The sequence below is a fragment of the Montipora capricornis genome, chromosome 14, assembly GCF_036669925.1.
Source record: "Montipora capricornis isolate CH-2021 chromosome 14, ASM3666992v2, whole genome shotgun sequence".
NCBI lineage: Eukaryota > Metazoa > Cnidaria > Anthozoa > Scleractinia > Acroporidae > Montipora > Montipora capricornis.
This window is the reverse complement of record NC_090896.1, coordinates 30,534,306-30,554,305: the sequence shown is the minus strand read 5'-3', so window position 1 is coordinate 30,554,305 and position 20,000 is coordinate 30,534,306. Positions and strand designations below refer to the sequence as shown.

At 38.7% G+C, this 20,000-nt stretch overlaps 2 protein-coding genes and 1 pseudogene across 2 annotated transcripts in view; 1 reads left to right on the top strand and 2 right to left on the bottom strand.

Annotated features, from left to right (window-relative positions):
- The window catches only part of LOC138033673 (vesicle transport through interaction with t-SNAREs homolog 1A-like), a 10,336-nt gene extending 9,628 nt beyond the window's left edge, over positions 1–708 (bottom strand). Inside the window, exons 1-2 of the mRNA XM_068881470.1 lie at positions 442–708; positions 272–330 (exon numbers count right to left, since the gene is read on the bottom strand). Of these exons, the coding sequence (XP_068737571.1) occupies positions 272–330; positions 442–535 (153 nt within the window). The 5' untranslated portion in view covers positions 536–708. The remainder of the gene's footprint in view (positions 1–271; positions 331–441) is intronic.
- A 47-nt stretch (positions 709–755) lies between these two features.
- The window catches only part of LOC138033667 (phospholipase ABHD3-like), a 19,999-nt gene continuing 754 nt past the window's right edge, over positions 756–20,000 (top strand). Inside the window, exons 1-9 of the mRNA XM_068881463.1 lie at positions 756–1,099; positions 4,010–4,131; positions 10,868–10,928; positions 12,487–12,532; positions 13,343–13,455; positions 15,359–15,538; positions 16,372–16,435; positions 17,854–18,022; positions 19,416–20,000. The exon at positions 19,416–20,000 is cut by the window's right edge and continues 754 nt beyond it. Coding sequence (XP_068737564.1) covers positions 828–1,099; positions 4,010–4,131; positions 10,868–10,928; positions 12,487–12,532; positions 13,343–13,455; positions 15,359–15,538; positions 16,372–16,435; positions 17,854–18,022; positions 19,416–19,618 — 1,230 coding nt within the window. The 5' untranslated portion in view covers positions 756–827 and the 3' untranslated portion in view covers positions 19,619–20,000. The remainder of the gene's footprint in view (positions 1,100–4,009; positions 4,132–10,867; positions 10,929–12,486; positions 12,533–13,342; positions 13,456–15,358; positions 15,539–16,371; positions 16,436–17,853; positions 18,023–19,415) is intronic.
- LOC138033350 (craniofacial development protein 2-like) lies at positions 8,414–8,942 on the bottom strand (annotated as a pseudogene).

The window sequence follows — 20,000 nt, the reverse complement described above, 5'->3', positions numbered from 1 at the left end:
AATATTCTTTTCGTGCAATTGGTTGAAGATTGGATTATAATAATTTTGTTGATCAATCACTCCACGTACAAATTCGATTCCACAAACATGTACACAGTTTCAGTTACGGACAAAGTGTGTATAAAATTATTATGTACTTAAGGAAGAAGCGTTAAATTGCAATGTTTGCTGAATCATGGTGTGATCTTACATGCAAACTACACAAAGACACAATACACTTGATCAACATGGAAGATTTTAATATAACTGGAAGATCGGTCAATCTTCTCACCAGTTCGCGTGCTTCGTCCAAGCATCTTTGCACATCAGTTATGGCAGCCTTTTTAGAAGCTATTAAACAAAATAAGAACAGTAAAGGACATAAGAATATTTCTCCGAATAAAAAAGGCTCCAAAATCACAAATGTCAATTTCATCTTTTCGCCGAATTGTTGAAACTCACTTCCATGAAGATTGGGAATCTTGCAAATTCTAGCCGTGATTTCGGCACTAATATTTCCAAATTGTTGCTCGTAATGATTAAATAAGTCCGTCATTGTGAAGAAAGATATTCTTGAATACTAAGGTTAGCGATTCGAGGTTTTTATCATTGGAAACTACGACAAAACAAAAATGAAGTAGGTGTCATCCTTCTCGGTCGACGAAGCCATTGTGTTTTCTGAGTCTATGCCCAGTATCTCTGTTCCACCTTGTTTCTCGGTCACTTCTAAACGCGTTAAGATTGGACACCACTCAAAGTATTGGTTAAAGTCCACTCCTTCCGCTTCTCATTTGTCGTTCTTTGCAAGCACGCAGGTGTGTGTATTTTATTGGGATCTGCGAAATACGATGTCCCTGGAGGAGTTTCTTCATCTTCTTTATCAATGGCAATGGCTTCCGGTCCTTACGGTTCTATCTATGATCTACTTGACGTACTATTTGTTTCACGTTGTGCACAAACCGCGCTTGATCGTCAAGGATGGCCGGTTTCAAGAGTTCTTGCTTCGAAGTTGTCCGATGCTGAGCGATTATTACTGGCCTACCTTTTGGTGTTTTGCAGCGCATGCACAAACGTTGATTCGGGCATTGATCAGATCAAGACCGTCAGTTCCCTTTCGAAGGTAGAGTGTTTTTTTTTAATCGAGTATTTGTCCTAGTACGTGTCGGTATAATTTCTCTTGAACATATAGATGTTAAGTAATTTTGTAAGTGGGCTATCATTAGAAAGAATAGGAAACTGCTAACTTGTGTGGAAAAGTATGAGCTTTAATTTAACAACCCGCATTGCTCTGATCATATCTAGGGTTAAATGTAATTGGTCAAGTTTCTAACCAAATCGATCCTCAAAGTTTCTCGTTGTTTTAATAATCGATCCGCGCAATTTGCTGTCATTTTTGCGCATGTACTAAATAATTCACAAGTACAATTAACGTTGTTACGTAATATTGAACATTCCTCAAAATTAACATTTTTCGATAAGCGTACTCGAAATAAAAACTGCGTTTGACAAAAATAATTTAACGACGGTGCCTACTAATTAACAATATTTTTGCCCCGGGGTGTGATTATGCAGGAAATGTAGATCTTAGCAAGTGTCATTAAAATCCAAAAAGAAAATTGGGGATAACCACGCATTTTTCAAAGATAATTCATGAATAATATTTTAAAATACAAAGCAATGTATGGCGTTCTTTCTCAAATTGAAACTTAATTATCTCTCAAAAATGCATGGTTACCCCCAATTTTCTTTTCGGATACCAAGAGTACTTACTAACATCTACTTTTTTCGGATAGTTTTAAACCGCGCAAAAATATTCCTGTATTAGTACGCATCACCAATAGGAAATCCGAGTATCTCGAGATGCACAGAACGTATGTGCAATAACAATAGTAGGCACCTTCCTTAATATAACTTGAGAAAGCTTGCTAGTCATTTATTGAGTGGTCGAAATATGGGCATTAGAAAAGTGATACTACGATTCTCAGTTGAGTATTCATGACACCAGGGAAGTTTGGTGACAAAGTTTTCATCATTTAAGTTCCCATGTTGTCAAAGGCTACTGTAGCAGCTCTCGTAACATATAATGTAATTTGCTCGATACCCTAACCCAAACACAAAAGACTAAACAGTTGAAACAATGACTTTTACCATACCAAAGAATAGCAGGTTATGAGAGCTGCTACTTGACTGCTTTGTTTTCGGCTTGGGTATATATCGCGCAAATAAAATTATACCATAGGTACCTCAAGCTCAATTGCCCAAGGTTGGTTACTTGCTGGTGGCGATCTTGCATATCCATCAAAGGAAATCAGCTGTAAATTCACTCCAAGCGCTCAGGTCTCCTCCAGATTGAGCCCAGTGCACATTAAAATCCTCTTCTAACTAATGCTTTTCTCTGTTGGACAAAAACGTCCGCGGTGAGGGAATTTCGGCTCACTAATCTAACGGCTTCCTTCCATCGAGAACTGTCGACGATGCTTTGCCACGAAGTTCCGTGCTCGGCCGTTAGAAAACACCTTTTTACTGATCAGGCCCAAGGTTCAAATTTGTACACACCAGGTGGGCAACGATGTCAGTGACAGGTACACTATAAAACAAACTGAACATGTATGTTTTAAATTTGTTTACGAAACATCTTTATAATGCATCAGTGTTTTTCTGAGCTTCTTCTGTACCTGCATGACAGCTCAGTACTTTCCTGAGAAGGGCCTCACATTGTACCTGTCACTGAGACTAAAGCCTTGTTGCTCACCCTGTGTGTAACAAATTTGAACCTTGTGCCTGGTCGGTAAGGTGTTTTTCAATGGTTTCGTGCACGGAACTTCCGAACCAAGCATGTTGCTAAGGACAAAAGCAGCCCACTTTGGCGATTTTCAATTCCTTTCTGTGAAAGTTTGTCTGATATAAGGATTGAAATATATTGTAGCAGCACTATCATTCTTGGTCTCAGTGGAACGTCTGGTCGATTTGAGCTTTTTGGAAGAATTTACAGCAGCTTGTGTTTCCGACTGCTTCATCAGAGTTTCCAACCTTGAAGATAAATATAGAGAGAGAAAACAGCGAACCTACAACCCACTGGAATAGTGCTGAAATGGCCAAAGTACGCCACAAAAACACTGATAAGGTATCAAGAAGACAAGTTAAGGCATTTTTGTTCAATTCATGTTCTTTATTTCGACTCCTAAACACATTTGCAAATTCCCATACAAATGCTTATAATTTTGACTGATCGCGATGCTCAGACTACATTTTTAGCTTGGGGTACCTGTGATTATACATTACGAGAACTGCTACACTCCTGGGGCACAACCTGCTTGGTTTCCAAAGGCAACTTTTCGGGTTTTGACATCATTTAACTGGTAACGGTCATCAGTCTGATTTAAATTTGTAGATTTTGGCAGGTTTCATTGTTAAAAGTTACTCTTGGAAATGAAGCAAGTTGCCCTTGACAACATGGGAACTCAAACATTGAAACTTTGTCACAAAACTCTGTAGTGCCGTACTCAAGTGAAAATCATAGTAATTCTATTTACAAAGTACCCTATTCACAGCATTTGCACTTGTGATTGGGTGGAATTTTTGCAGATATGTCTATGATTTACTCTGCTTTTTTTCCTTTTTTTCTCTTAAGAAACCATTGTTTTCCATTATTTTCCATTTTGTGACTTGGTATAATAAAGTAAACTGTCAAAACAATGAAGTCAGCATTTCCTTCCATTCCATGCATTCATGCCAAGAGTACTGTACGTACTTCACATGAGTACTTTTACAGGTTATATGCACAGACATGTCACTGCTTTGAGAAAGCTTTTTGGAGAAAGTGGAAAAACTTTTATAAATTATCGTGGTTCATGATTCAAAAAAAATTGTAAATCATGATTCAATCAAGAAGATGGTGGAAATGAAAAATTTAATAGTTACTTGTGTGGTCTTGTATAATTATTATGCCTGCACAGCGTTATTTTCTTATATGGAGTCTTGTGGTGTCGTTCATTTTGAAAACTCCCTTTTTTTTTTTTTATAAAAACAGGGAGACACTGCAGACACCAGATGGTGGAATCGTGTGCCTAGATTGGTTTGATAACAAGGCCAGCATCATTTACGAAGATCCATCCACTAGACCAACAGTCCTTATTCTTCCTGGTTTGACTGGTACGTACCTGCTCTCTCAAGAACTTAAAGTTAGTAATGGTGGACCATTAAATAGGAAAATTCCAGTTAAAATAAACAGGTGTCTTTTTGAAATCAAGGCTTAGTACTTTGGTCGCGTAGTGTTTAGTTAACCCGTTGACTCCATGGCCTAAAATCGTCTGGCGTTAGAGTAAAATGAGGCTGGTTTGGGCATCAAGGGGTTAACATAGTTTTGAAGTCCAAAGAAAAATTAGAATTGATGTTTTGGTCACAGGGGAACATTAGGTTAATATTATTACATGTAAATCACTTTAAGTTCATCTAGGAACAAGAGGGTGTTCAAAAGAAGGTGGCCCCAACAACAAAACCAAAAAAAGATTGATTTTAAGAGGAATAGCAATTACAATAGTGAACTGCATAATTATGTAACATGCATTCTTTTACCTGTAGTTCTCTTTGCCACACTCTTCTTGCAAAACAACAGTTGGCATGAAATACATGTGACCAAATTATAAATATGAGGTTTTGACTTTAAGAAAGCTCAAACTAGTTTCTCCTTGTTTCACACATGTATAAATATTCTGTTCTCAAATAATATAGTTAGGGTAATCACACAAGAGGAAATTTGGTCAGGGTATTATGTGCCCATCCTAGATTTCTCACATCACATTTTCCTCCAAAGTAGTACTATGGTTACCAATGGCAATGATAAGGCCTTTCTTTGAGCCTTAAATTAAATCAACATATATATTATTTCTTTTTTTGAAAAAATGGGATGGATGCCGGTAAATTTTCCCATACAGTGTTTCCAGATAATCTACCCTGAAGATGGCTTAACACAGGAAACGCTTGGTTTTTTAAATTTTGCTTTTTAAAGGATTTTTAGCAAGGTAAATAGAAGTCATTTTTTACTGAGTGAATATTACGGATGTTTCAAGATAATGTCTGAAAGTAATGATCTCTAAAAATTAATATTAAGTTTATAATTGAACAAAATGTGTAGGCCAGTTATTCAAAACAATCAGTTTTTTGAAATAATTATGTCTTAAATTTAAATTTTTTAAATTTAAAAACTTAAACCAGGGTTTACATTAAGTTTTAAAGTAGAAGGGACCTTTTGATAGAGTGCGCAGGCACCCCTCGATACATGTACATGTATAGTCTGGCTTTTGAGACCTTCTTTGAGCAATGGCGGGTACTGTACTCAGTGTAGTCGGGTGCTAGTACCCGGGTTCTGACTTCTAATAAAACCTCTGCTTAAACACACGAAAAATGAAAAAAATGACCATCCAGAATTAGAAAAATCAGGAAAATTGAGGGGTTGCAAGATCAGCATTTACGCATGCATTACCTGCACTCGTTTGAGTCCTCAAGAAAGTGGAGCTACAGCTGTACGGGCCAACACAACTGGATTAAGTGACCATTAAACCATTTGTGCAAACCTAGCATTTTGTCGTTGGACGGTTTGGCAATAGATTTTTAAAGAAAAAAAAACAGAGAAATACATTATTCCTTTAACGTGTTTCCCATGAAGGTTTCTTTGGTGATTTTTTCGGGTAATATCTTCAGTTGCAGTGTATTTCTAGAATTGCGCGCAGTAAAATCATGATACGTTTGGCTGTTAATTTTTTGATGGAGTACGAACAGTAAGATGGACTCGCAAAGTTTCTTTTATTGTACAATTGATCTCTCTGGAAACATGCCATTTTAGTTTCTGGAGTGTGAGTTTTAAGTTAAATCAACTGGAAATATTATGAAGTGTGCAAAAAAACCGTGTCATCAGTCATGTACAGTAAATAAATAAAGCTGTTTGATACACAGATATTCAAAACATGCATTCGTGTAACTTGCGATTTTATCAGCATCTCCTCCTGTTGATATATATGTCCCTTGTCTCATCCAGGAAACCAATATGCATCGGCTTTCATTGCCATTTGAAAGAACCAGCTATTTAGCGGCTTTCAAAACATCAGGGAACTTTGTGCCAAAGTTCTTTCAACCCCATGGCCACAGAGCTCGACAACGGAATCGCTAATTTCACTCGTTCCAGAGATTCAAACCCGATTCTGGACAAGTTATGAGATATTTCAGATGGCATATCTCCATTTATACCAAAAAAATCAAGTTGCACCGTCCACGGCATTGTAAGAACAAAAGGGAGCAAATTTCTTCGTACACTTATGGCGGATTAGTCTCGAGGACTTCGCGAGAGCTCCGCACAATCACGATGGCATTTTCACTTCCGGCGTTTCAACAGCTAATCAGATCACGAATGTGGTCGGCCAAAATTTGGCCGACCAAACGGAATTCTTGAGAGACTTTTGGTCAGGCCCAATTTTAGCGAGCGACGACATAAGAGAACATATGGGCGAAGCTAAAAATGGGCCTGATCGCAGGTTAAACAAAAGGCTGCAACAACACCCCTCCAACGAACGCGGTTCTGGGAAATCCTCTTCAGCTCGGCCCACATCTTAGAGCTGCCTTCACCTCAGCGTCAGCACTTTTGCGCCAGGTCTGTTTTGGTCGACCCACTTTCCGCTTCCCTTGTGGATTCCACTCAAGGGCTTGTCTGGTGACATTAGAAGCAGACTTGCGGAGCATGCGACCGATCCATCCCCATTTTCGTTTCTTGATCTCGGACTCGATTGGGGCTTGTCTGATCCGGTCCCACTGTTGTTCATTTGACATGACTTTTGCCCACGTGATGTTGAGGATGTTCATAGACATCCGTTGATAAATGTCTGGAGTTTGTGGGTGTTGGTCTTTGTTACCCGTCAGGTTTCTGAGCCGTAAAGTAGGACCGACTTGACGTTGGTGTTAAAGATCCGGATCTTGTTGTGAAGCAAGAGAGCTGTTGATCTCTAGATTGGCCGTAGGGTATTGAAGGCCTGTCGTGCTTTGTTGATTTGGCACTCGATGTCTTCGTCTGTGCCCCCCCCCCCCCCCCATCCTTACTGACTACACTGCCCAGGTAAACAAACTTGTCGACTTCCTTGATGCTTTCTTGGTGTAGTCCCGCTGGGTCTTGCCTTTTGTTGTTCACCCTCATGACATCCGTCTTCCTGGTGTTGATTTGGAGGCCAGTCTTCTCCGCAGCTTTTCTTTCACATTTTGATAACTGTGGAAGAGAAGGCTGATGTTGTCTGTGTAGTCCAGGTCCAGGTCTTCCAACTGTTTTGTGAAAGTCCACTCTATTACATTTTTCCTGTCTGCCGTGGCCTGCCGCATATCCAGTCGACCACCAACAGTAAGATCTTTGGCGGCAACAGACATCCCTGACGAATGTCGGTTTGTACGAAGAAGGGTTCCGTCAGCTTCCCATCATGGATGACTTGGCAGGTGGCATCCTCATACAGTCGTTGGGTGATGGTGATGAACTTTGTTGGAAAACCATAATGGTTCATCAGTCTCCAGATAACATCCCTGCCGACACTGTCAAACGCCTTCTGAAAGTTGACGAAGACTGAGTACTGGGGGATCTGCCACTCCAGGGACTGCTCGATGATGATGCACATTGTGGCAATGTGGTCTATGCATGATCTATCTTGCCGGAATCCTGCACCTCATCCCGAAGTGCCTTGTCCAGTACTGTCTTTAGTCTCTCTAGGATGATTGTCGTCATTACTTTCCCTGGAATAGACAGCAGCGTGATTTCTCTCCAGTTGTTGCAGAATGACAGCTCCCCCTTCTTCGGCAGCTTCATGAGGTGGCCTTTCTTCCAGTCTTCTGGCTCTCTCTCTTGCTCCCAGATCTTGTGTAGGAGTGGGTGCATCATGTTAGTTGAAGTCTGGATGTCTGCCTTCAGAGTTTCAGGTGGTATGCCATCAGGGCCTGCTGCTTTGCCTGACTTCAGTGACTTTATGGCCTTGATGATCTCATACTTGGTAGGGGAGCCATTGTTAATAGCAAGGAGTTCAGTAGGTGGTGGGATATCTAACGGAACACATGGTGTTGAGTGTTTCCTTGAAGTGTTCTGCCCATTTTGCTCTCTGGTCTTCCTCCCTTGAAATGGTATTGCTGTTCTTGTTTTTGACTGGGCAACTAGGTTTGCTGTTTTTTTTCAGAGAGGGTCCTTGTGTAATGTCATATAGTCTTTTCATGTTTCTTTGGTTCACTGTGGTCTCTGCTTCCTGGGTCAGCTCCTCAATGAAGCTTCTCTTGTCTTTTTTTGCACTTCTTTTCACTTCCTGGCTTTTGTCCCAGTAATGTGCTTGCAATTCCTGCTTCTCTTCTTGGACTTGTGTTTGGTTGATCTGGTCTTTTAGTCGTTTTCTCTCGGTAATCAGTGTCCATGTTTCTGTTGTCAGCCACTCCTTGTGTTTCCTTGTTTTCTTCCCAGGACTGTTTAGCATGTCGTCTTCCAGGTGTCACACAGACTATGCCACTGCTCTTCAATAGTTTCCTCTGGCAGCTGGGAAAGCAGTTCAAGCTGGAATTCTTCTGTTTTTGCTCTTTGTTGGTGTTCTTTCTGCCCTGCTGTTGTAGGCTTTCAGCTTGGTCTTGAGGACAGCAACTACAAGATGGTGGTCTGATGCTGCATCTGCTCTGCACTTTACCCTGACGTTGTGCAGGCTTCTTCTCTGCTTTTGCCTGATGATGATGTGGTCAATCTGGTTTACAGTCTTGCCATCAGGGGAAGTCCAGGTGGTCTTGTGGGGAAAAATGGTGCCTCCAATGACCAGGTCAAACTCTGTGAAAAGTTCGCCGTTTTCGTTCTGTTCTCCGGTGCCATGTCTGCCCATGATCAGTTCTCTGTTGGTGTTGTCTGCTCCCACTTTAGCGTTGAGGTCTCCCATGAGGATCTTCAGATCTCTCTTTGGTGTTTTGTCCATGATGGCTTGGACTTGCTCGCAGAAAATCTCTGTCTCTACTAGCTCTGCGATATTAGTTGGAGCGTAGCACTGTAGGATGGTAACTTTCCTGCCCTTTGAGTTGAATCGTGCTGTGAGGATCCTTGGTGACACAGGTTCCCAGGACAGCAGTGCTTGTGTTGCCTTGGGTGTCCACAGCAGTGCTACGCCTTGTATGTGGGGCTGCCCTTCCTCCTGTTCAGAGTAGATGATGGTGTCTCCACTCGCTAGTCTCGTCTGTCCAGCTCCACTCCATCTAGTCTTGCCTAGGCCAAGGATTTTTAGGCTATATCTTTGCATTTCTCTACACACCTGTGCTGCTTTTCTGGTCTCATATAGGGTTCTGATGTTCCAGGTCCCTATCCTAGGTTGTTGACTTGGTCGGCAGAAGAGTGTTTGGCGCACTGGCTTCCCGAATGCTCTCACCAGCTTGCTTCATGGGCTGTACTGGAGAGAACTCTTCCTCGACCATGTCGCTGTTTGAAAGTGTCGTTGTGGATTCTGAAACATGCTTTTTTTTAGTGCAAAGTTCGAAGGAGAACTATTAGGTTTAAAATGGGGCATGATACTTCAAGTAAGCAACATAATATTTCCTGATTAAAATTCCGGTGTGAGATGTCATTCTTCCAAAGGGTCGGACACAATATGATGCTTTATTTTACGCAAAATAGGTTGAAAATTCTTCAAATTCTTTGTTAGACCACGCATAGTGGTGGGTAAGTATCTCGAAATATTTCATCTAGGGGTAGGTGACTCTGCTGGTCTTTTGAGAACAAACTGAAAAATGTCGCTGATTTACTCCAGTCCCTAAAGATGATATGTGGTTGATATCCGAAATCGTCAACAGTGAGAGAAGGGTAGTAAATCGCGTGTCATGTCCTTAGCGGATCAGTCGGCCATTTTGATGTTGCTTTGCTCACTACGTATGAAAGGGAAATTTTGGTCTTTTTTGTTGCTTACTATTTTATGTCGAGAGAATCTACCTGTCTTCTTTACAACAACAACTGAAGCACATTTATGGCAATTAAATTACTATTTGAGCCTGTGGTTTACTCAAATGTGCCTTTGCTTTTAAGATTAGCAAATGGTCAAAGTGAAACCACTTCTTGTTTTCTTCTTGTTTGTGCTTGTACATGCAAGACTTCGCACCAACCATTCGGTGCCGCTTAGTGGGTTGTTGGCTCTCTGCACAAGCCCCAACCTGGAGGACCAGGGTGCATTTTTAGTCTTGGTTTGCCCCTGCAGACCTCTTGAGCTTGGTCACAATCTACTTTGCATGCATTTTTACAGAGTTAATGCAATATAAATCATTATGTGACGTCAAAGCGGGAATAGACCCACTCCCCTTCTGACTCGGTCGTGAACAAAAGATGCTTGGATTTTCGCAACTTTCGAAGCCTATAAAATGGCAGGATTTGTTAGAAAAAGGAAAAAATGGCCGCAATGTGTTTCGAACAGGTGCAAAGATTTATTTTAGCGAAAAAAATATTTTGGGGTTAGATGCACTTTAAGCATTAAAATCACTGTTACAGTAAAATCTCTCAGCTAAATGTCAGTGGCCTCAAAATCGACATTCTTACTAATTTGATCATGTTCTTTCCATTTCTGGGATCTGTTTTGTACCACAGTTGTTGTTTGATTGACAAGGCCACATGTTACAGTCATGCAAAAGGTCCATTTGTTGTCTCGTAAACTTACCATGCACTCAGGCATTTGAATTGCTTAGTCTGAAATGAATTGCTTCTGTCTACAGAGAGACAAACTTGAAGTGATTTTAGTAAGAGTCAAGTTTCTGTAAATTGAAAATTATCTAACAAGGTGTTATTTGTGAAAGGTTTTTAAAGAAGTAGGACATCTCTCAGATATCGATTATCAGTAGTGGTTAATTACTTTATTGCTTATTTTAGGGGGAAGTGAGACCAGTTACTGCAGACACTTGGTGTTACTTGGTAAAGAGCTTGGAGTACGGTTAGTGTTATCCTTACCAAACAAAGGAAGCATTCTCTTTTTGTAAATTATTTGCTGGGCCTTAACCTGACAAGGGGCGAGATCTTCATCCAAAAGCATCACCTGCACAGACCAATAATGATCTTCTAGTCATTTTTCTCTATTCACTCTGATCAGCTTTATTTTATTATAAATTTTCTTTTTTGCTCCCCTTGCACTATCATTAATTTTTAATTAGGCCTTAAGTTAGCCAAGTTCCTCCAAAATTCTAGGCTGGTGTGGTTTGTTGTCTCTGTTTGAGAATGATCATTATCACACTTGAAGATAATTATTCGAGATAATCTCATCAGTTTAACACTGAACCAATGGCCTACAAATTAATGATAGTGCATTATGTCAATATCTTGAGGCAGTGGAATGATCGAGGGGTACAATCATGTTTTTCTTTTTTTTTATATTTGGGAATTCTGTCATTCCATTGCTGCAACACACCATGTTGGAAAGAAAATTTAATGTTGTTGAGTGTCGGCAGGTACAAAATTTGGACCAGACAATCTCAGACCACCTCGGATCAACGTAAAAGAATGACAAATCACCCTAGCCCTAATCTTTAAGCTGACCTTGGTGAAATTGGTGCAAACATCAGGTAGTTTTGGCTTACAAAACAGTTTTTCGCTCGATCCCAGGTGTCACTCAGTGATCTGAGTTGATCCAGTCTGCCTTTTGTACCTGCCCATTGAGTGTACAACGTCACAATGTGCTTGACCCAACTTCCCTTGCAGTTCTTGGACAATTTTGAATTAATGATCAATGATAGCAAACCAAAGCTGAAAATTACTCTGAAAATAATTACAGTTTTATTATTGCACTTCCCATCAGAGATAGAACTTCACATATTAAGACATCTTGCCAAGTTGTACATGTAGTTTTGAATTTTGAAAGGGTATAGGAGGGCTGTCCAATGCTCACAAATAGACTCCATTGGTGTTAGTGGTGATTCCAATGGTTCTATTGGTGAAAGCGAACATGTTTTGTGTGGTTGGTTGGAACGAGGAATATTCATAATTATTAGCGAGTTTCTACTTGGTGTAATTTAAGTGAACTTGTTTTTCACCGATGAAACCATTGGAATGACATTATTTTCTATCGGTACCAATCCTACCATTCGTACCAATGGACCATCAGTTTGACGAGACGAATCGTATCCGTTTGGGTATATTGGACATGTATGGAGGGATATAGTGGTAGTACCACTTTAAGGATGCAGTTATAGTGCCTCAAAAGTAGATACCATTCAAGGATCAAAGGTTACAAAATTGTCAATTTAATACTTGAATATCATCTTATTGTCTATAAATTACTACAATTTCCTTAAACTGCATGGTCAGCTTACATGTAATAGTGGACTCTACAAAAAATAAAAGGGGATGTGTGCGTACAGGGCTTGCAAAAATTTAAGTTTGTCTCTGGGCCACTAAGGAGTCACATTCAGTGGTCTGTTGAAGTCTTGTTTTTACACAACTGGCATTTTTTCTTTTTGCATGCATACTGTACCTTTTTCATCCTTGTTTGTTAACAGGACAATTGTGGCAAATCATCGGGGCTTTGGAGCTTCCCAGTTAAAGGTATATGAGCCGAAACAATTGCGATTAGCCTTTTGTATTCAGTGTTACCTTTTCTTTGTAAAATAATAACATATAGTTATCCAGTATTTCACAACAAGGCCATTTCACAACATCTGACCCTTGTTTCCACAAGGGAAGGAACTGTTTAGGAAAGCTGAGTTAAATTTATGCATTGGTGAAAGCACTTGCATACAGGTCCAGCCAATGTGTCCGGGAATTCAATTCACAGACTCAGCATGAAGTGGGTTGACTGGTGATAATCTTAATCTCTGCTCCCAAGGTTTTCCTTTGGGTATAATTTCTGGTTTTCCCCTCCCATGAAAAACCAACCTTTGATTTGAGACTAGTGCTTCAGTTTGATGTGATTTAGTTAGTCTTTCCGGTTAGTGGAACATCTGTGGTTCGTGATATAAAGCTTGCATTTCAATAGACCAATTTCAATATTATATTAAAATTCAGTCCTACATGTAAACAAAAGGCATCATCTCGAGGCCCTGGGGAATAAAATTAATGTAAGGATTTCAGCCTCGAGATGATGCCTTTTGTTTTAAGGATTGAATTTTAATATTATTATTAATAATATTGGTCTATTAATTCAAGTAATTAACACTAACCTTGAAGTGAAAGGTGTTTATATATTTCTTCATGGATGCTTCATTGTATGGTCTTCCACATGATTTCATGACTAAAATATAATTATACATGTAGTAATGGCTATAATTATGTGCCTTCACCTTGCCATTGTGGGTCAGCCATACAGATTGCGGTACATTATTGTATGCATCAGTAATGTCTAAATTTGTTTTGCAGACTCCTCGCACGTTCTGCGCTGCAAATACTGAGGACCTCAAATTTGTCTTGTCGCACATTCATAAATCTTGCCCTGGCTCACCAATATTTGGCATGGGCATTTCAATGGGAGGGTAAGTGGGTACATCATCCAAATGGTTGTTCATATCAAATTTGATTTAGTTAATTAATTAGTTAGCCTCAATTATAAGTGTGTACATCGTATAATACAAAAATTTGGTTTTATCAACGGAGTTGATAATGTAAATTGGCCACCATACAGAGATTCTAAAAGCTTTTAGAATCTCTGTACGGTTGCTGCACAAAAATCTCTGTACGCTTTTAGAATCTCTGTACGGTGGCCAATTTACATTATTAACTCCGTTGATGAAACCAAATTTTTGTATACTACTTCCCCACCGACGAAGCACCACGGTTTTTTAGAAACTACCCCTTCATTCACATTGTATAATATATGCACATAATGTTAAGGTTAGAATATTCTCTTTAATTATTTCAAACCAGTTCAATTTTGATTTTGCTTCATCTAACATTTTGTTATGATCATAATCTGAAACTACGGAAAAATCAAAATTGAACGAGTCTGAAAATGTTTAAATGTAGAATGGAACCATACCGGATCCTGCATGCTCTTGAATCTGTTATGCAGTGGTGGTTGAAATTCTGTTGTAGTGACTTTTTCATAGGATTTTGTGCAGTTCTTACATTTTTTTTTCGGGCACTGATGTTTTGAATTTAGTTCAAGTTAATTAAAAAGGAAGGGAACATTGATTTTCAACAAGTGTTCAGTCTTCTAGTGCTAGAGCACTTATTTGGGACACTGCAAACTGAAAATCGACAAATTAATACAATGAAATCAAACATTGGTTTTTTGAGAATAGGGGAAAACCAGAGTATCCACAGAGTAAAGAACCGACAAACTACAAACACAGTGTTCAACACTTACTTTCTTACTAATTTACCCTTTGGGCAACCATTTTTGTTTTTTTGGTTGCCCATGGTTTTTTTCTGGTTTCCTGCCTTCTAAAGACCTGTTGCCCAATAAAACTCAAAACCCATTTAATGGGTTTGATAGACCAATGCGACTCCTGCTGTGTCCATGGTGTTTCAGTAGTCTTCTCAGTTTTGCTGTGACAAGCATACATTTAAGGGATTTTCCTTTTCTATAAGAGATCAAAGGAGATTCCTTTACTATATCTCTCTGAGATTAGGCTGGATTTGAATTAATTGCCATTTGTCCAATAGTATGTTAGGATTAAGTTGAAATTGCGTGACAAGGTAGAATTTTCTTGTGTGCTTGTTCGATACAAATAACCGTAACGAATTTGGCCATGCGAAAATTGGGTTTCATTGAAACAAACATTTTTTTGGTGAGGAGAAAATTGGCAGCTACGAACATGTTCCTTCTTCCAGTCTGTTTTGAGGTTTGTACCTATATATTTTTAACAGAAAATAAATGGCAGCAAAGAGATGTAACGTTGTTATAATTTTTCTATCATGTTTGCGGTGACTACGTCATATTACCAGCCACTTTCTTCGTTGCAAATCAAATTGTTCCACAAAATATTAGTCGACCAAATATTCCCCATGGATATGTTTTGCTTGCCCCAGGCAATTGGGCAAGCGTTAATGTTGAACACTGAAACATGATGTAGGATGCCAAGTCTGGGAATCGAACCTGTGCCACATTGGTGGGAGGTGAGTGCTTTCTCCACTGCGCAGCCCTGCACCCCAAGTTAAATTAAATTTAAATTTCTTTCCACTCAATTATCAGTGTGATAGTTTCTTGCTTCCTCCCCCTTCGCTGGAAAGGGCTTTGTGGCCATCCATTGATGGGTCTCCTTCTTGGAGATGGCTGCCAATAGTACAATCTCTTGGATATTTCAGGCACTCATCTTCCATTTTACAATGCAGTTGTCAATACACCATGCAAATGAGATGGTCAGTTTTTCTATTACTCTTACTCTCTAACTTTTGTAAAAAAAAAATTTCTCCTATTTGTCTGTGTTTCTGTAGAGTGATCTTTATGAATTATTTGAATGAATTTGGTGACACCAAGAGCTCTGGACTGGTTGGAGTCATGGCTGTTTCTGTTCCATGGAATTGTATGGAATCCTGTGTGTCACTAGAACAGCCAATCAACAGCTTCCTATTCAATAAACATCTGACGAGAAACCTGGTGAATATGCTGCAGAGGTTAGCTTTTGTAGTATGAGGTTATTGAGTTACACGTAGCTCTCATTGGAAAAACTAATGGCATTCTGTCACTCACTGTGCTATTTAGAAGTGCATGTTGTCATTAAATGACAACATGCACTTCTAAATAGCACAGTGTTCATGCCCAGTCACCCCCATAGGTGTTTCCACATGGCATACATGTATGGCACTCTAAAAGTTTGAACCTGAACTCCATTTTTTAGTTCTCTCACAAGCAGTCACGGTCTTGGTTGATGAATACTCAGTCTTACGTCAAGCTGAGTAATTAATTTTATTCTCAAGTTAATTTAAGTATTAACTTAATTAATATTTTGTAAGTTTCTGTGTGTAGACACTGCTTTCCTCCTGTTTTTTGCTCATTACTGTTGGTTTGTTATACAGTAATAATTATTATTAGGCCATCATCATCTCTAGTCATCTTAACTCATCTCATGTTGTCTTGCCATTTAAAAGTACTTCAAGGCAGAATCACCTGATTAGTTCAAAAGTCTCTGAAAATAAATTTGTAGTTCCTTGTTTTAAATTTTGTGAGCTCCATTGACAATGCTTGAACTGCTTTTTCAAGCCAATCACATCATGTTTTCAGACCTACAGTGTAGAACTCCTTTATTGTTAAAGATAACTGCTCCATTCAATCATGAATTTCTGGTCGAATGGAGAGTCCTTAGGATTCACAGCGAGTTCTGAACACCAACGAGTTTGCACTTTGTGGTGATAATGGAGTTGAGTGAGTAGAAAATTACAAAATCTGAGTGACAAGCAATTTCTCTATTTTTTTTATTGATTTTTGTAATCTTCTTTTCTCCAAATAGGAACCTGGAGGTGTTTGAAAGGCATTTGGGGAATTTGCCGTTTGATATTCATCATGCATTAAAGGTTTATGATTCTGTGATTTTGGTCATAAATTGAAATTAGTTGTCAATGTATTGAGTGGTATATACCAGGTGTCACCTAGCCTACAGTACTTGAGTTCACTTAAATGCCATGATGTTATTTATTACAAATAATGATACTCCTAAATGTATCTCTATTTTGTGACTTTCTTCCATTTCTGAACTAGCCTAATAATAAATAAGGACAGCATAATATGTTTTCACTGTTTCAAAGCTTACAAAGAGCCTATTTGTATTTAATACCCGCATCCGCATGATTATGTAGGAAGTATAGATCTTAACAAGTGTTATTAAAACCCTAAAAGAAAATTGGGGGTAACCACCCATTTTTCAAAGATAATTCATGAATAGTATTTGTAAAAAGCTTTAGAATACAAAGCAATGTATGGCATTCTTTCTCAAATTGAAACTTAATTATCTCTCAAAAATGCATGGTTACCCCCAATTTTCTTTTTGGATACCAAGAGTACTTACTCCCGATAGTTTTAAACCGCGCAAAAATATCCCTGTATTAGTAAGCATCACCGATAGGAAATCCGAGTATCTCAAGATGCGCAGAACGTATGCGCAATAACAATAAAAGGCACCGTCCTTAAGTGATTATTATTATTGTTATTATCATTATTAATATAAAAAAGAGATTAGCTACAAGTCAATAATAACACTAGCCTACATGGGGCCAAGTTTCCTTCATTTTCTCATTTTCACATTTGCTCAGAACTTCCTCAATATTATTGAGATCAGTACTCCGTTCTTTTCTCTCTTCCCATGCTACGCTTATGACGGAGTTCTCAATAACCTTTTCCATAAAACAGGCTACTCTAAATTTTGTGTCCTGGCATACCCCTCTCAGAGACTTCAACCCTCTTCTTAACTTTTGTGTTCCTGTACTGCGTCTGGTTACTTGACTGTGGTCCTAACATATTAGCGACCTACAGATTAGAGTACAAGAACGATAGTGAGTACAGTTTTCTGTATTGGGCTCGCTTATTACGGTACATTAAAAGAACGAATATTTTTAAATTTGCTTGCTCAGAACTGAGAACTTATACTGGTAGTCATCCTCCTACATAGTCCGATCTGAAGGTCGCAATTTTTTTTTTTTTTTTTTTTTTACATATTTATTATATTTATTACTAGTAGTGGTAGTGGTATTGGCAGTTATAGTAGTAGTAGCGGTAGTTAAAGTAGTGGCAGTAGTAGAAGTAGCAGTAGTAGTAATGGTAGTGGTGGTAGTGGTAGATGGTAGTAGTTAGTAGTAGTAGTAGTAGATGTAGTCGTAGTAGTGTCATCAATGAAAGCGGCAGTGTCTTGGTTGTCGTCATGGTCATGGTTGTTGTTGTTGTTGTTTTTGTTGTTTCCTGGTAGTTTTCTTACTGTATGTCTACTCCGTATTCCTAGGCAAGAACAATACGCGAATTTGATCAGAGATTTACATCACCAGCATTTGGATATCGTGACTATGAAGAATACTATGATGCAGTCACTCTTCATAAAAAACCGCTACATAACATCAAAGTGCCTGTGCTATGCTTGAATGCAGCTGATGATCCATTTTCGCCACTCCATGGTCAGTAAAGTTGTGTGATCCTGCTGTTTGTAGTCGAACCAAGTCAAGCAGAGCCCCAAAGATTTTACAAATGCATCAATTATTTGGGTAAAGGTAAACAATCTGATCCCACCAACGCTTTGGCCACTGTTTAATTAATCTTACAACGTACAAGTTGCGTCGGTGGTGCGTTGGTGGTGTGTCGACCAACGCGTTGGTCGACGTGTTGGTGGGATCGGATTCTTTACTTTTACCATTATTTGCAAACTGAATTTGATAACACTTTCATCAACTTTGAAAACAAAGCATCATACAGTTTTGGTGGAAGGTCATGACCTTGAAGGGTGTAAAACTTGCAACTCTTTTCCTTGGAACAAAGCGGGGAATTTTAGGACACCACTTTTACACCCAAATATGGACAAAAATGAGATTGAAGCTGTACTTGCGGGAAAATGCACGAGTTATGTTCCATCCAAATAAGGGTTAACTTTTAAACAAAAAAAAACCCAGCTCTGAACCAGATTTAAATGCATCAATGTCATGAGCTTCTGACAGTTGTGGATAAGGTATCATCTACATGTCAGGCATGCCATGGAAGTCTTTCGTAATTTTTTGATGCCAAATTGCTATCTTGGCAATCACTTAAAGGAACAACATGGAAGCAAGCCACAGGAAAGCAAAGTGGTTTGTTTAGTTCCCCCAATCGTCTTTATCTCCTTGACTTTTTGTAACCTTTAATCTGCTTTTGTGCTTTATTTTGACCATTATCAGTTTTCCTCATACATGTATGTAGTTTTCTTAAACACTTTTCATTATAACCAAGCCATCTGTATGTCTAGTACTTATGTTTTTCTCGCACCAGTTTTCTGTCTTTAAATTTTAACTTCATCCAGCATTTTTTGTCAAACCTATTTTCTTTTTCTTTCAGTACTGTGTTCAATTATTCACTTTTTCTCCTTTGAATGTTGGTATATTAACATTATATTATTACATAGTTATAATATTTATTGTAATAACTTAACATAGAGCAACCACCTAGTGGTATGCTAATAAACCATTATTATTATTATTATTATTATTAGTATTATTATTATTATTATTATTATTATTATTATTATTATTAATGTACTCTAGGGCATTTTTATTGTCATTTCAAATTAAAGTAGTTTTCTTGTACGTTTAATTGTACACTGTATTGTTTTATTCTTAACCTTTAATATTGCCATTAGATTGTTGGCAAATGTTTTAGCCCCTAATTGTTTCCAAATTGTATCTGTGTGAATTTTTTTTTTAACTTGAACTTGGTCTTGAAAATAACAGTATAACGTTCAAGACATCATTTATTTATTGCTTGTTGTTGTATCTAAATGTTTATCTTTGTAGTTATTAATTGCTTATTCTCACTTTTTTACAGCAATCCCCGTAGAATCAGTGGCACAAAATCCACTGGTTTCCATGGTGTTGACATCCTATGGGGGACACATTGGATTTTTGGAAGGAACAAGGATCGACAGGTCAAACTATATGGAAAGGCTTTTTGTTGAGTTTGCGAGAGGAATATTTAATCTGGTTGGAAAGGACAAACTCCAAGAGATGGTGGAGGAAGCTCACTCCTGAGTGCTTAAACTTAAATGCATACTGTTGGTGGACTCGCCTGGTAGACGCCATGTTGTTTGAGTAAAAACATTGGTGGATGACAGTAGGCATCTGGGGGCAGCCTTTGGAAGGATTCCCTGCTGCCAAAAATACCAACTTAATACAATATTCTCCACTATCTATAATTCCTTCTTTTTTGACAACAAGCTCTTTTTATGGTAACTCCGAATAAATTGTCACCCTCATGGCGTAGACACCAACAGGTAAATTTCTTCCCCAAATGGTAGATGCCTTTGTGATAGGCCACCTTTAAAAATACCATAATTGGCTTTGTTTGCCGTCCAAATTTCTGCATAAGCGTTGTTTCCAGTTTCTCTAGGGACTTGCAGTGGTCCCAAAAGAA